This window comes from Carassius auratus, unplaced genomic scaffold, assembly GCF_003368295.1.
Source record: "Carassius auratus strain Wakin unplaced genomic scaffold, ASM336829v1 scaf_tig00214279, whole genome shotgun sequence".
In the NCBI taxonomy this organism is placed as follows: Eukaryota; Metazoa; Chordata; class Actinopteri; order Cypriniformes; family Cyprinidae; genus Carassius; species Carassius auratus.
Window position 1 is genome coordinate 123977 of NW_020527591.1, and position 17353 is coordinate 141329.

The following is a 17353-nucleotide window of genomic DNA, read 5'->3' on the forward strand; positions in this document are numbered from 1 at the left end:
CCGCTTGCTTCGCCATTCCACTCCGCGGACTGGATGCATGCGCTATTCCCCTCAGGTAAGTTCCTCAGTCAGAACCCTGGGTTCCTCCAGCACTGTTGATGTCCAACACTTGCGTACATGCCCTTTGGTCAGCCATGTGTGGGACTAGGTGCCTCCATGTGTCGTGATTCCCCTTCTGGGTAATCCCACGTGTGTATGTCCACAGTAAGTCTCTCCGCAGCATGTGTCTTTCCCTTGGCAAGCCCTTGCCAGCTCTGTCGTTGAAAATTCCACCCTGCGGGCTGGGTACCTCAGAGTTCTTATGTATCACCACCTTGGTAGATACCTGCTTCTGTAAGTCCTCCCACGGGCAGGCAGCCTGCTAGCATATGTCCAGCTGGAATATGCTACCCAGCGTATTCTGTGCGAGCTGTAGGCCCTCACTCGTGCTGGCCTCACGACAGGGTGCTATAACTCACACGGGTCGCTGGAAGACAGCCATGTGGCGTTTTGTAAGGGACCCCATTCGTAACGTCGAACGTGACCGACTGAAAGGGAACGTCTTGGTTACGTATGTAACCCTCGTCCCCTTGCCACATCGCTGTTCCGCTGAACGGCCGGGTCACTGGCTCGGCTCCTCAGCGAAGACTTGAATGCGAGTTGCTCGCGTTGCTCCTTATATACCCGCTCTGCGGGGCGGAGCTCGCGATGCAAATTCCGCAGACCAAGGTACTTTGTGTACCATTGGCTCGTTTTGTACCACTCGAAGGTGATTGGGCTCTCGGGCGAGATCCCATTCGTAACGTCTCCGTTCCCTCCTTCAGGGAACGAGGGTTACATACGTAACCAAGACGTTCTGTGTCCTGTGTTTATTTATTTATTTGGATTGTACTAGACAGCATTGTTACTGTCCACAAAACAGTATGAATAACCCATACATATTAACAGTGAGCATCGAAGAAAAGACACTGCAAGTCAAGTTCTGAAGGCAAATTATCTTACCTGATAAACAAACAAACTACAATAAAAATGCCTGAACCTCTTCAAAAACAAAAGATACTTCATATTCTAGAATACAAAGACATGAAGATGTAACAACAGATGATATGGAGACTTGCTGTTTCAATGGCAACAAATTAAATTAAATAACAGTGAGATCAAGTAATCTTCACTTAATGAAATTCCACAGATGATTTATTTTAACATTTTCAGGTAAAAAACACATTTATAATATCTTTATGATTCAGTTTTGCACATTTTATCAAAGATGATGACATAAAAAGCAAATGTATTAACACTACAAAAAGACTATAAGATATACAATTTATAGCCCCCAACCCCCCCACCCCCCACCCCCCCAAAGTAATCTGACATTTTCATTGAAACTTTACTGTAGCACCTCTTGACAAAAAATGTGTTCAGTTACAGACGTGCAACATACCAGTTATATCAGTAAAGTGTTTCAGCAACTTCAGTGAATAAATCAATAAATCAATAAATCAGTGAACGCAGCAAGTTATTCATGTATACATGTATATTTGTTATTTCACAATCTAAACAGACAAGACAAAATAATTATGTAAAACAGATAGATAAACTGGGAGATATGAAAAAAAATAGTACTTACTGATTCACCTAATATCACAATCAACTCAGCGCTGACCCTTAATGGTAAAGTGTTAATGTTTACATGCCTGTTTATTGCACTTAAAATCAGCATATACCACATGAATTTATCTGATAATGGTTACTGTGATTATATGTTAATTGCATCAACTTGATCAAAGTAATTTGAGGTAAAGTTTAACATTGTGTCAGTAACGTGAAGAGAGAGAAGTCAAATGCAGGGGATTCGTGCAACAGTTTATTTGGCACGAAAGAAAATCCAATAATAATCCAACATGTAGTGATACACACACCAACAGAAACCTGGTGTCAACTCCAGAGCCGTCCGTACAGACACCTGCGGACACAGGCAATGGAGTTCACCTCTGATGCAATGTCCAACGGGACGTGGAAACGACACAGGATCTGGGGCACATGGCCAACAGATAGACTCCTCATCTAGGCATCCTGAGCACAGCAACGGAAGAAGGTAAGGAAACAGACACAAAGCACAATCACAATGACAACAAGAAATCTACTGACAGCAGATACAGCAGAGAATAAAAGGGAGAACGGGAACAAGCAACAGGTGAGGGCTATCAGCTCATGATCTGCACACCAGTGGTGATGTTTCAGTGCCGATTGCCCAGGTCACGAGCTGCAGAAAATGACAGGACACACATGACAGAAAAGCCGATGAAGCACCCTGAACCATGACAGTACCCCTCTCTCCCCCTCAGAGACACCTCCTGGCATGAGCCATGAGCCGGAACACAGCATCTCTCCTCCGGACCATAGCCCTCCCAGTCTACCAGGTATTAATAACCTCTACCCCTCTGTCTCACATCAATTAGTCGCCATACCTCATGAGCCAGAGACCCCTCGATTAGTCTAGGAGGCAGAGGTTTGGGGCTGAAGGGGGGAGCAAATGATGGGTTTTATCTTAAAGACATGAAACACCAGGTGGATATTCTTCAACTAGGGGTTTAAATTGAGTCGAACCGACACCGAACTGAGCACCTTAGAGATGGAAAATGGTCCAATAAATTTGGGTCCCGGCTAAGAACGGTGATGATCTGCCGATGCCTTCATCCTGTCACCAGTCTGAGTGAGGGCTTCTCTGGCGACCCTCCACATATGGAGGCATCTCTGAATAAACAAGTGATGGGATGGAACAATGGCGTTGGATTATTGGGAGGGGAATAGGGGTGGCTGGTAACCTAAACAGCACTGGTAAACCTGTAGACGAGACCAGGAAGGAGTTATGTGTGTACTCAACCAAAGTTCATCTGGAACTCCAAGATGACAGTTCTGTGGATGCCACACAATGCAAGACTCTCTCCAGATCCTATTTAGCATGCTCAGGCTGACAGTTTGTCTGTGGGTAATACCCGGAGGAAAGACTCTCAGTCGCCCCCAGCTGTCGACAGAACTCTGCCCAAAACTTAGACACAAATTGGGGACCCCTGTCAGAGACCACGTTCACTGGGAAGCCATGAATATGGAAAACGTGATCCAGGATTATAGTCGCTGTCTCCCATGCGGAGGGGAATTTGGGGAGGGGAATAAAATGTGCCACCTTCGAGAACCTGTCAACCACAGTAAGGACAACTGTTTTGCTGCTAGACAGAGGTAGGCCTGTGATGAAGTCCATAGCTATGTGTGACCAGGGCCTCGAAGGGATAGGCACCGTTTGGACATACATCTTCGAGTGGAGGTAAGATCCGTCTGAGGAAGGGCAACCTGGCTGAAATTCCGAATGAACCACCTGTAAAAATTGGCAAACCCCAGAAATCGCTGGGCCGCTCTACGACTATATGTGGTAGGCCAATCTGCAACTGCTTTTAACTTGCCAGGACACATTCGGATTCCCTTGGGTGAAATAATAAATCCCAGGAATGAAACCGATCGTGCGTGAAACTCGCACTTCTCCACCTTGTCGAATAAACAATTCTCAAGCAGCCGTTGGAACACTCGCCTGACGTGTTTGACATGGTTGCACTCGTTCTTGAAGAAGATCAGGATGTCATCGAGATAAACAAATAGCTTGATAGCTTGTTCATATGAAGTGTAGGTATTTTTTTGATCATGAAAATTATTTGCTGAATTGGTTGCTTTACATGTCAGAAAGATCTGTTTGGAACCAGTGGTTCAGACTGAGTATCATACCATCAAAGTCACCTTTATTAAGTGACATTTATTTGTACATCGCTTTATACGATAATGATTTTGTCAAAGCCGCTTTATAGTGTCTAACAGGGAAATAGTTTATCAACAATGGAAGAAGACAATTTCAGTAAATGACACTTTGTTATACCATAACTGTTGTGAAATATTTAAAAACTTTCAGTGAATTGACCGCTAGGTGGTGATGATCTCTGTGAACCCATGAGCTAGTGTCTAAAGTATATGTTTATTTATTTATTACATGATCTCAGATCAATTTTATACATTTTCTGACTTTGAAAGAAACGTGTATAATAAAAGGGAAGAGATGTAGTTAACAGCCTCGCCTTAGTCTGAATAAGAAGCTCTCCATAAAACAAACTAAATAAGTCCAAAACAATTTTATAGGACAATTACTACAGCAAGTAGTGGCTTTAACTATCTGTCTTAAAGAGACCCCCACTTGCAACCCCCACCATCACATCAAACACACCAAGCTCAGAAATTAAATGGGGGCTTGGGACAAAAATGAAACCAAGATACCCCAAAAAATAATGATATGGGGCAAAAAAAAATCACAGCTTTGAGTTTTTGTTTGTATTGTCTGTATGAGCACACAGAAGAAACTCTCAACCATCTGCTTCCCCTGCCTTCTTCCCAAATTGTCTCAACCTAAACCAGATCTATCTTTCACATCTGAGGTCATCCCAGCGGCAGGGTGGACCTCCCATTCTCCATTCATGCCTTCTATTGCATAAATCTGTGCCTGGCAGAGTGCAACTACAATAGACAATCGCGAACATCTGGCAACTAAACTGGCATTTGAGGAATGGAGAAACTAGATGAAGTGAGCCTAACATCAGTTTGAAGTCTTCTCAGACCATAGATACCTGGAATATCTCCACTGAAGCCACGCAATCAGAGCCAGCTGAAGCATGAAAGAGAACTCTGTGTGCAGACAGCACACCAGTCTCTTTTGGATCGTATTGTACCTCATCATATAGTGCAAAGCAGTATACAAATGTGAAGACAAGTGAAGCGTTCTGATTCATCAAAGTTTACTTCACAATTGTTTATTAATTGAAGCATTTTAAAATGGTTTATGTTGTGGCCAACTAGTGGTCATAAAAAAAAAACCTTCCGAAATGTTATGTTCCATTACAGCCATGCGTTTCACATCTGGTTCTAAAACTGATTTTTTTAATTATATTTTATATAATGTTTATTTTCAAAATCATTAATTTGTGTTGGTGTACTGTCACTAAAATAAGTAAAATAAATAAAACACAAATTCATAAACTAAATCCATGATTTGTTTATTTTAACTCTTGCTCAGTCCTTAGACACATTACATGGCCAAAGTTAATTTTTGAGCTCAATATATAAATTACGAAAAAAAAAATATACATAAAAACAATGCTAAAAAAAATGTAAGCAATATAATGGAAATGAAACGGAGCTGAGGTTTGCTTTATTTGAACCAGATACTAACGCAGTCACATGGTTTTCAGGTGAATGAAGCTTCGGACAACATAGATCACATGCTTTTGTCAAATCGAATCACACTCCGATAGTGTTGTTATTTTTCATACAAGCTTCGAAGTTTCGGCGTTGAATGTAACTTCACTAGTATACCAGCAAATACAAACAGCATTAGATTGCCCTCTAGAGGTCATCACAATAACTCATATTTTATTCTCACTTTATAACAATTTTTTTTCCTATTTATACGGTACTAATTTGACAGGAATACAATGTAATGCAAACCTTAATTTCTTTCAGGAAGTTTTTGACAAGCTGTGTTCACGCCATAGGTGTGTTCAGATTGAAGCAGTAGCAGTAAGAGGAAAGCCTCAGTGCTTCATGAGGCTTTATTTTCCTACTGTCCAAAGAAGAAGTATCTTATTCTCTATTAACAATGGCACCACTGAAATAGTGCCTCATCGCCATTTAATTTCATGCTGTGCTTCACAAAACTTCACAACATTTTGTCCCTGATCTGACACACCCAATTCGGGGCTTGCAGTTAATGAGCTGATAAGCTGAATCAGGTGTGTTAAATGAGGGAGACATAAAATATTTAAGTGCTGGGATTCTTCCAGGGCAGATTTGAGAAGCACTGATTTACAGGAAATTAGAGTCTAAGGCCGGGCATACACTGTGCAATTTTCATCCGATTTTGAGCTGAATTCTGATTCGTGCGACTCTTTTTTGGTTGGGGCGATTTTCAGCATTTTCATGCGCTGTTTGTCGTGCAGTCTTCGTGCAGTGTACAAGGGGAAACGAGAGGCGATTAACCTCACCCGACCAGCAATCGTTTGGTTGAATGAGTTTCTGACATGTCAGAAATTTTGGTCGCCTCTCGTGAGGTATCTCACTATTGAAGCAGGGCTACAAACCGAGCACACAGAATTGCACATATCACCAAAGCAGTGCATTTATCCCTTTATGGTTTATCCCGGGAGAGCATGTTTATTCTGAAAAAGCCACAAACATCTAGGTTCTGAGGAATCCTATGTGTTGATTCCCCACGTATAGTGTGAGCAGTCAAATCGCAGCTCAACGATCGGACCGTACAGTGATTGCATAAAAATCGTGAGCTTTGGATTTACATCGCATGCGATCTACTCGTACAGTGTGAGTTGGTACCTTGCTGAAATTGCACAAAAATAGTGTATGCCCGGCTTAATAAATATATGTCTTACCAGAATGCACAATATACATAAAATAAAGATAATTTTTAGCAACTTTTCCACTGAAATGAAATGAAATGCAGATTCTGTTGAAACAAAGGTGTTTAGTTCCTATGTCGACTTCATTGCCATGAAAAGTGGAAGTAAATTTGTCTGCTGTCTACAGAGCCAGTGAGTGGAGTTTGATGTCCAGCTGTCCCTTTCTGGAGCAAAGCAGTGTAACTAAAATGACCAGCCATTCCCTAACCCACTGTGTAAACAAAATATTGTGAACAGTAAAAACATGTTAATTGGTTAGCATTAAGTTTCCATACTATATATGGTGAATAAATGTAATTACATTTAATGTAATATTACAGTAAAATACTGTAAAAAAAAAAAAAATATATATATATATATATATATATATATATATACATTTTTGGAAGTGAAAATGAAAAAGTCATTGTTTAATTTACAAGGCAAAGCAATGTAAACCATTTTTTTTAATAACTATGTTTCTTCTTAGTTTTTGTCTGATCAGTTGTGTATATTAGGGTATTATCTTTCATCTAATGTTGTTAAATTAATGTTAATTGCATTATTTCAGTATCGTGTCACCATGATGGGGATAAGTGTTTGTGTGAATGACAGCGTGCGCACCTTCTATATATAAATATTGCCCTCCTCAGCTGTTTGTGATGAACTTTGGTTCATCATGTGACTTTCTCATCACCCCCAGTTTCTGGTGCTTATCAATGCATTACAATAGTTCAAAACATATATTAGTACTTCAGTATGTTGGTTCATTAATATTACATCAGTTAATGAAATATGGTATTGTAATGTGAGTTAAAGTTAAGTCTGTTAAGTTAAATCCTAAAATGTTGCTACCATAGTTATTAAAGTTAAGTTCTGGCAACCACAGCTGGGGGTTTGTAACTGTAAATGTCAACATTTTTTTTACAGTGCAGAGATGGGCAAACTCTGTCCCGGAGGGCCACTGACCTGCAGAGTTACACTACAACCCTAATTAAACACACCTGAACCAGCTAGTCATGGTCTTTGGGATCACTAGAAGGTTACAGGCAGGTGAGTTTGATTAGCGTTGGAGTAAAACTTTGTAGGGCAGTGGTCCTCTAGGAGTGAGTTTGCTCATCTCTGCCTGGTCCCTGAACCTTAAGCTACACCTCTTTACAATATTATATACAATACGCTCTAATGGATACTTTGGTAAATGTAACACAAGCACAACATCGCTCTCTAGTGCTCAAAGCAGAATTTCACATCTCTCTAAAAACAGCACAACTTCTACATGATACAGTATGCTATAGATGCTGCTGTTCTCATAGGATTTGCAAAAATTGCCTGTTTGACCAACCACATGCTACTCTGAAACTTACTGAATTAGATATATGTATATTTTTCCCATTCTGTCAAATTCTTGTAGTCTAAAATTATGTGTTTGTCCTTTTAATAATTTTGACATGCATGTAAAGGTGATTGTGGCCATTTTATTCATCTCTTTTTTTTCATGTATTGATTTAAAATTTTGAACTTTGAAATCATTGATTCATTCACTAATCATAAAAACATACACAAGTAAAATATCATATAACCCACATTCTGATTCCTATATAACCCCCTCCTCATACATAATTATACAACCAAACATTATTATGTTTGGTACACTCTTAAAAATTGCTGTTAATTTACGTCAAAATTTTAACAGTATAAACCTGTTATCTTAAAAAGCAGTGCTTACTTGTTTATTTACGTTCTGTGAAATGACGTAGATAAAATTTAACGTTATTTTACCGTATTTATTGCACGAAGGAAAGAAAACAGTACTTAACAGTATTTTGGGAACAGAAAGCTGCAGCAAGCACATGTGGATTTTCATCCGTCTTTATATTGTGATTTAACCGGTGAGTGCACCTTTGCCTTGCTCCTTTCACACAAAATACACGTTTGCAACTGCAAATAACTGTGCAAATAACTGTGATAATAGTGGATGCTGAGGCTGTAACTGTTTAATATGTCCATTTCAGTGCTAAAACCGTCAACGTGCCAACGGCATCATAGATTGGAGCTGGATAGATTCAGATATTCCCCGATTACAAGGTGAGTTTAATCAAACATGATATAAATTCTGCAAAGTAAGCCTTTAACACAATAGCAACGAAGTCATATTTATGTATCTGTAACACGCTGAAATTATCGTCACCTCGTTTCCTAATATTAGCTTGCTATCTTTTCATATAATGCCTAAAAGTGTATAATTTGTACATAACTGTATTCCGAGGGAAGTTTTTCTTTAATAGTGTTGGCGTTTTGTTTCTTTAATGTTGGCTGTATTTTGGATTGCTTTGATCTAAGTTGGCTTGATAGAATAAGTTACACGATATAATAATCAGTTAGAATAATTCATGTTTTTTTTTTTTTTTTTGCGTTGTTGGTTTGTATTGCGATGTTACTTTACCCAGTACATTAGGACAATGGCAGTTTTATTTTTGTGGAGATTTTCTTTTGTTATTGAGATTTTTTGAGTTACGTTTTTTCGTGCCTAAAGACTGTCAGCATGTTTGAGTGTCAGTTATGTGGGCAGCAATGCAGTACTCCAGTGGTCTATGTGAAGCACATGAGGATTCACAGCAATACCCCTAACTTGTTTCTTCATTGTTGCATCCAGGACTGTAACAGGAAATTTGCTAAATTAGCAGCTTTAAAATCACATCTTTACAGACAACACAATGAGTGTGTGGTGGTGCCTAGATCACATTTGTACCCAGCAGTAGACCTTGCATGCCATGTTGACTTGTGTAGTGTCAAATGTGATACACTAACTCAGTTTTATTCCCATCTTAAAGTTCACATTAAAGAGGGACGAAGAGTGACATGCCCCTTTAAGCAGTGTGATCAATCATTTTCAGTGATATCCACCTTTACCTCTCACATATCAAGGAAACATAAAAATTCAACAGAGGTAAACCTAAATGAATCCATTGTTGCCACATCACTTGTGACTGAAGCTGAAAGCTTTCAAGATATTGACAGTGATATGACATCGGGAGAACATACTGGTGTAGTTGGAAATAGTGAGAATTTGGAGGTTAGTCCAGAAAATATTGATGAGACATTATTTTTGAAGAATCTTGCTCTCTTTTATCTGAAATTACAGGCTAAGTTATTGCTTCCATCTTCAGTCGTTCAGACTATCATTGAAGACATGCAGTCAGTTTATGATGTCAACCAGTCACATCTACTTTTCAAACTAAATGAGAAATTGGTTGCACTTGGGGTTCCAGAGGCTTCCATTAATGATGTCATGGACAGTCTGAAAGCTGATGATCTCTTAAGAGCATGTAATAGCCACACACTAAAAACAGACCAGCGCAGGAAAACAGTGTTCAAGAACAGTTTTAATTATGTTGAACCTATGCCCATTTGTCTAGGACATAACGAAGCTGGCAAAGAGTGTTTTTTACAGTATGTCCCTGTAAAACACACGATTGAAGCCCTTTTTCATTGTGAGACTGTGTGGAAGCAGTACAGAGAAGTTCACAGCCGTATCCAGTTGAAGGATATTTTTGAAGATGTGTGGGATGGTGAAAACACCACAAAAAACTTGGCCCAGACAGAAAGATCATCTTTAGGCTTGATACTTTATCAAGATTCATTTGAAGTTGTTAATCCCCTGGGGTCAGGAAAGAAAAAACACAAAATACTAGCTATGTATCTCACACTTGCAGACCTACTGTCACACAACCGGTCAAGTATTGACCAGATGCAACTGGTTTTTCTTTGTAGAGAACAAGATTTCAAGTATTTTGGTCAGGAATTGGTCATGGGATGCTTGATGAAAGACCTTCAAGACCTTGAGACTAATGGCATAATGCTACCTGATGGACAAGTATGCAAAGGGATCTTGCGAGCCATTTGTGGAGACAACCTGGGTTCACACAACATCGGAGGTTTTCTTGAAAATTTCAGTGGCAGTAGGTACTTCTGTCGATATTGTGAAATTGACAAAGATGTGTTTCACACAGATCCTTTGTCCAAAGCTAACACTCGGACACCAGAGTCATACCAAGAGCATGTTCAGAACCTTGAGGAGCATTCTGTTCATAGTGGAGGTATTAAATTTGACTCCTTATTCAACAGCCTTTCTATGTTTCATGTATGTCAACCTGGGTTGCCTCCGTGTCTTGGGCATGATTTGTTTGAAGGTGTTGTTGCCTCTGATCTTGCATTGTGTATCCACCATCTTGTCACAGTTGACAAACAGTTCACTTACACTGAATTAAATCGGATGATTGATCAGTTCCGATATTTAGGTAATGATGCAAATGACAAACCTTGTGAGGTGAGGCCAGGAAGTGATAGACTGAGTGGCCATGCTATGCAGAACTGGTGCTTACTAAGACTGTTACCACTGTTGATTGGAGAGAAGATTACATCTCCTGCTGACAATGAGATATGGCAACTGGTGTTACAACTAAGAGAAATTGTGGCATTGATTTGTGCACCAGCAATTTCTGCTGACCAGATAGGCTATTTAAGGGTCCTTATTGAAGAATATTTGCATTCCAGAAAACAAGCCTTTCCCCATCATCGGCTTAAACCTAAGCATCATTACATGAGCCATTATCCAGAGCTCATCATTCAGTTTGGTCCACTTATTCGTTTGTGGACTATGAGGTTCGAAAGCAAGCACACATATTTTAAACAGTGCACAAGAAAGCTGCGTAACTTTAAAAATGTGTGCTCAAGCCTTGCAGAAAGACACCAGCTTTTACAAGCATATCTTAGTGCTGGCAATCTCTTCCCACCATCAATTGTAATAGAAAAGGCAACTGAGTTTTTTCCATGTGACTACAGTGATAGCATCAGGGAATCAGTAGCAAATTATGATTTTGGCCCTGAAAATACTTTGATTGGTCATGAAGTAACTGTAAAAGGAACCAAATACAAAAAAAACATGTTGTTATCAGTAACAATGAGGATGGGCTTGAAGTTGGTAAGATTATTATGATACTCAATCATAAAAACTCTGCAGTCTACTTCGTCGCTGAAAGGTATAAGGCTTTGTGTCTACATGATGTAGGTGTTCACTGCATCACACCAATCAAGGGCTGTTACTACTGTGTGAACCAGGAGGACCTACTGGATTATTACCCTCTACCTCAGTATGCAATTCATGGCATGGCACTTATTGTTCTTCACCATTCTTTTCCCTCTTTGTAGTGCAATGAGCATTGTGAATGAAGATCTGAGAGGTATCATCCTCAGAACGTTGCCAACAATTTCCAAAGACACTCTACAGGCATTGATAGACAAGCTATTAAACTCTGGTCTGGAATCTACACAAGACCTGAAATATGTGAATCAAGAAGATATTGCTGACCTACTGCCGGCCATTCAATTACGGAAGCTTCTGGAAGCATTTAAAAAAGGTAATAAGGATTTAAATATTACAGTTTTGCAATATAGAGTTAATTCTTAAGCAGTAGCTCTGACTGGCCTTTTTTAATGGAGTAGTTCACTTTCAGAAAAAATATTTAAAGATAATGTACTTATTCCGTTGTCTTCCAAGATGTTCGTGCCTTTCTTTCTTCAGTTGCAAAGAAATTATGTTTTTAGAGTAAAACATTTCAGGAATTATCTCCATATAGTGGACTTCAATGGTGCTCGCAAATTTGAACGTCTAAAATGCAGTTTCAATGCAGCTTCAAAGGGCTCTAAACGATCCCAGCCAAGGAATAAGGGTCTTATCTAGCAAAACGATGGGTAATTTAAAAAAAATACAAATACTTTTTAACCTCAAATGCTCATCTTGTCCAGCTCTGCCATGCACATGCGTGTTTTGTGTAATCCCGGTCAATACAGTTGGGGTATGTTGAAGAACTCCCATCTCATTTTCTCCTACCAATTCAAAATAGTTCTACATCTTTGCAGATTTTATTTTAGAAAATGACAGATCATTTCACTATATAAGACCCTTATTCCTCGACTGGAATCGTTTAGAGTCCTTTGAAGCTCTATTGAAACTGCATTTTGGACATTCAAACTCGTGAGCACCATTGAAGTCCACTATATGGAGATAATTCTTTAAATATTTTTCATAAAAAAAAAAAAAAATTCTTTACAACTTAAAGAAAGGCATGAAAATTTTCGATGACAACAGGGTAAGTACATTATCTGTAAATATTTGTTCTGAAAGTAAACTTCTAATTTAAAGCTTCTAAGTACAGGAAACCTATTTCTTACTTGTTTTTCAAGTATATTTGATTATTTCCAGGACTTCCTGCATATTTCCCAGTTGTCTTTGTACTAATGGATACTGATAGTTGTAAATAGTTGTAAATGTACATTGTTCTAAATTTAGCATGTGACCTGCAAAATTTGATTTATTCACTTGATTTATTTACAGGCCTTTGAGGCGATAATTTTTTTTTTTCTTCTTCTTCTTTTATTATAATTTTAAACTTGGTTAATCTCATATGTTAGTTGCCTCTGCTTTACCTATTTTAGAGACAGAGATGGTCACTTTGGACCTACAAATTCTTACTTCCCCTACACCATCAGTCAGCTCGCCTTCAGTCCTTCCTTGCTCCAGTGCATCAAGTGGACTCTCAAATCAAGAATCTAGCAGCTCAGAAGACTGCGGTCCATCCTCCCAAATCAAAAAGGCATGGCCAGAGACATTTCAGATTCCGTGGACTGCAATGCCTATGGACATTCGTTCAGCAGTGGCTGATGGCAAGAGACCTTCACCAGCAGCACGGCGACAAATGGTCAGAGTTTTGGCAGATGAGATGAGGAAATATGAGCTAAACCCAACACGCGGACAATGTGTCACAGTATGCCGAAATATCATCCGCCAGTATCCTCAAAGTTTTGCTGATCTCCGTGACAATGGTCAGGTACTAGGAAATGGTTATACCTCACTGTTAATTCAAATTAAAAACCGAATTGAAAATCTGAACCGCACCACCAGCTTTCGCCAACACCGTTCATCTGGTGATGGACTAAAGAGAGGGCCTACTGATACATATGGCTGCACCAGATTCCAGCCTGATGTCCCACCAGAGGAGACAGATGAAAGTGTAGAGCAGAAGCGTCAGTGGCTGGAGGAGATATACCGTCGAGATGGAATAAATGGGGTTGAAAAAGCAGAAGTTAGGCAACTTATGGAAACAACCTTTTGCCTCCAGCGGCAGCAAATAAACATATTACCATCAACCACCATCGCTGATTTAAGAAAGCAGTGGCCATACCTTTTCACTCAGAAAGGGCTTTATGCTCATTTTGAACTTCTGACTGATATCAAAGTTATGCGTGCACTTGAGCTTGCCATGGAAGAGTGTGGAAGAGCCATTGTGGAGTTCTTCAGCAGCAAACCCACCAATGCAGATGTCAGGACTGTCATTTCTCTGCGGCCAGACCTCGAGCTTTCCTTCTGCATCATCCAACTTCTCATGGCTCACTTCTCTGAGACTCAGGAAGGGCTGATACTTTTTGCAAATGTAAGATTTTTGTTGTTGTTGTTTATTTTCCACCATGGTATTATAGTCCCACCAACTGAAATAGACATGCTCTTTCCTAATTTAAAAATTAAAAAATGCATACAAGTCATTATTGTTAGTGTATTCTGTCTCTGTGTCCTGATCATTGTTACTGTTTCTTAGGCATCTTCCACTGCAGCTGATGTAGAAAGGACACTTGAACTACCTTCAACTCCTCGACTGATACTCTTTGGTATGTATAGAACTATATGAATGTATAGTCTATTTTATTACATAAGCAATTAAGGATGTTTTTCCTGTATTTCAAAAAACATGGTAAATGCGTCTGTACAACACTGAAAGGGACAGGTCACACAAAATAAATATTCTGCCATCTTTTACCCACACTTATGTCATTCCAAGCCCTTAAGACTTTTATTCATCTTTGGAAAACAAATGAATATATTTATACAATTCTTTCAGCATTTTTGTTAATCAATTGAAAGATTGAAAAAAAAAATGATGCTTCAAAAAGTTTCATAAAGTTTTTTTTAAATTGATGAATTTTATTAGTTTATTCATGTATAAACATTCATTATTGAGCATACACAGAGCAAATAAGCTCAAACATGCTTGCTTGATGTGAGGTTTGTTCTGGTCTGTCAGGCTAGCACGTTTTGAGTTTCCATTTACGCTGGATTTGACTGGACTTTTAATGGATGAACAGAAATGATGAAAGAATATTAAAAATAGTTTCATTTGTGTTTTGAAAATTAAAACTCTTTGAAAGTGAGGGGGACTGATTAATTACTAAATTTTATTTTTTTTAATCCTTCAACTGTATAGAGCAAAAATAATGAGTTAAATAAATCATAAAAAATGCAGCAACTATTTCACAATACACAGTATAATGCACATGTTGACTTCAGTGTCTGTCCAGACCAGTCCACAATCAGCATTTTGAAATGTATATGTTATGTTAAAAGAACAGGGCTTTGTGACTAGGTAAAATCATTTCAGTTTCCCTTGCATTTGTTTGCAATCTGGCAGTAGAAAATTTGTGTTATATGACTGTCTGACATTGCTTTTTCTTTTAAATGTTTTAGGTGAAAAACCAGGAAGCTGCATTCATAAATGGATGATTAGTTTTGAGGGGCAAATAATCTGTGAGGGCATCCAGCCAAGTTTTTTGTCTGGACTTGCTGCTGTGTTTTCAACTTTCTACAATTTCAATGTGGAGTACCAAGCTGAGGCTGCATCCACGTTGGAATTCATTCAGAGGTTAGATGCTTAGATTCATATGATAATTTCTATTCACATTCTTGTTATGAAAAATTTACCCACACTAATTCTGAATGTATGCATTTGTTTTTCAGGCGCTTCATTGGAATAAATCCTGAAAAAGGCACCAAGGGTGGACAAGTCCTATCAAAGCGGACAGGGAAGGTCGGCCACAGAAAAAAATCAGTCAACACTCGGGTTGCCAGTCTACTTAAGAAACTAATGGACTTTGAGTGGGACTTCATATAAGTAAACTTACTCATCCACTGACATACCACACACACACCGTACACATACTCTTCACACATGACAAAAACATGTTTTTAGTGTGTTTAGTCGCACAATTTTTTCAGGTGTTCATTCTTGAATACCTACATTTTGACTTCATTCATCATTGAATTCTTTCTTCATTCAGTAACTCTTATTCACTAATAATTTAGTAATTATTATTCTCTCAGCAGTTCGCTGAGTCACTCATTTAGTTTTTTCAAATGTTATGTACATTTTTTGTTTATTCAGTTAAACAAAAGTTTATTCTGAGGCTTAAGTTTTAGTCATTCCACTTGCATCAGCCACTAATTTTGAGAATATTTTGTGATTTAAAGTGGCTTTTTTTTTTTCAAGTTTTCAAGTTTTAATAAAACAAATCTGAAGTTACACTTTGTGTTGAATTTTATGTTTCAAAGGCTATATCTGTATGTTTTATTAAAACATGGTTTAATAGCAAGACTTCAAAGGGTTAATTCCTAAAATCAAAGAAATATCTAGAAAAATAATTCCACCTTTTTTTCTTAGCAGTCCATTTCTCAATATAATAACATATTTGTAGTTTACAGTAAAAAAAAAAACATCAACTAACTGTTAATGCTTTTGACAGTAATTTATTGTTAATGTATAAAATAACAGTTTTATGCTGTATTTCCAAAAACAGTAACAAACTGTAAATTTCAACAACAGCAAGACACTGTTAATTTAACATTAACTTGCTGGCAACTGTGCTGCCAGTTACTTACTGTTTTTTAACGGGACAATTTTTAAGAGTGTAGATAAATTATGTTAGTATATTTATAGATATTTTCTTAGTTCCCTGATTAAAGGAGTGGGAAATAATATATATATATATATATATATATATATATATATATATATATATATATATATATATATATATATATATATATATATATATATATATATATTTCAATTATTTTCACATTTACAGTTTATTATTGGGTTGGCTACAAAGCCCTCTTGAGTACGCATTTATTTGAATAAGTAATTACTTCATAACCACTTCTTATTATTTATTTTTTAAATTAGTATAGTATTCAAAGTTAATAAAAGAGAAAAGGTTTATATATTCCAATGCAAACAGACAAATATAAGATATCTGGTGGCCAGAACATTTTACAAAATTATATTGATATATAATAACATGTTTTCACCACTAGATGCCTGTATGGTCGTTAAATAAATAAAACCCCGGTTTCACAGACAAGGCTTAAGCCTAGTCTTAGACTTGTTGCAACTAAAAGAAACTTGCACTGACTGTTTTTTTAAACATGTGCACACCAGTAATGCTTTAATCTAAGTAATGTTTATAAAAATTACTTAAATGTCCTAACTGACCTATGGCCTAATCCTGGTTTAGGCTAAGACCTGTCTATGAAACCAGGCCATAGTGTATAAATCTAGACTAGCCCAACAAAAAAAAATTATAATTTTAACCCAAGGGCAACCAACTGCATTCAGCAAAACTCTTTTTTTGTATAATATATCCAGTGAGGTGCTAAATCAGGGCTCTCAAGTTATATCAAAAGTTTGGAGTGAGAATACATTTTCGTAGGGGAGGAGCAACTCAAATATTTGCAGTAGATTTTGCTAGGAGTTCAGTTAAGCATGTTGTTTATAATTGACAAGAAAGGTTAGAAAGTATAACAACTTTTAAATCTGACAAAGAAAAATAAAGAGAAATTGGACCCCAAACAAGCCAACTGAACAGTATACATACTGTACACATAAAGAAGGCAGTGGTGCCACCAGAAAATTTGAATGGTGCAGCCAAAGGAGGCCACAGCAAAAGAAGAAAAAAAAAAAAAAAAATCAGTGTAAAATGTGTTAATCTTATTCACTTTTGTTTCT

At 37.9% G+C, this 17353-nt stretch overlaps 1 protein-coding gene across 2 annotated transcripts; it reads left to right on the forward strand.

Moving 5' to 3' along the window:
• Positions 1–8124: 8124 nt before the first annotated feature.
• On the forward strand, positions 8125–15719 carry LOC113091743 (uncharacterized). 2 transcript variants are annotated; one of them, XM_026257366.1, is made up of 7 exons: positions 8125–8350; positions 8474–8546; positions 11670–11878; positions 12957–13951; positions 14114–14183; positions 15037–15211; positions 15307–15719. In XM_026257366.1, exons 3-7 carry the CDS (start codon positions 11674–11676, stop codon positions 15458–15460), a joined length of 1599 nt encoding a protein of 532 aa, XP_026113151.1. In that variant the 5' UTR covers positions 8125–8350; positions 8474–8546; positions 11670–11673; the 3' UTR covers positions 15461–15719. The 2 variants fall into 2 exon arrangements, with proteins under 2 accessions (XP_026113151.1, XP_026113150.1); XM_026257365.1 differs by having other exon boundaries at positions 8125–8546.
• The last annotated feature ends 1634 nt before the right edge of the window (positions 15720–17353 follow it).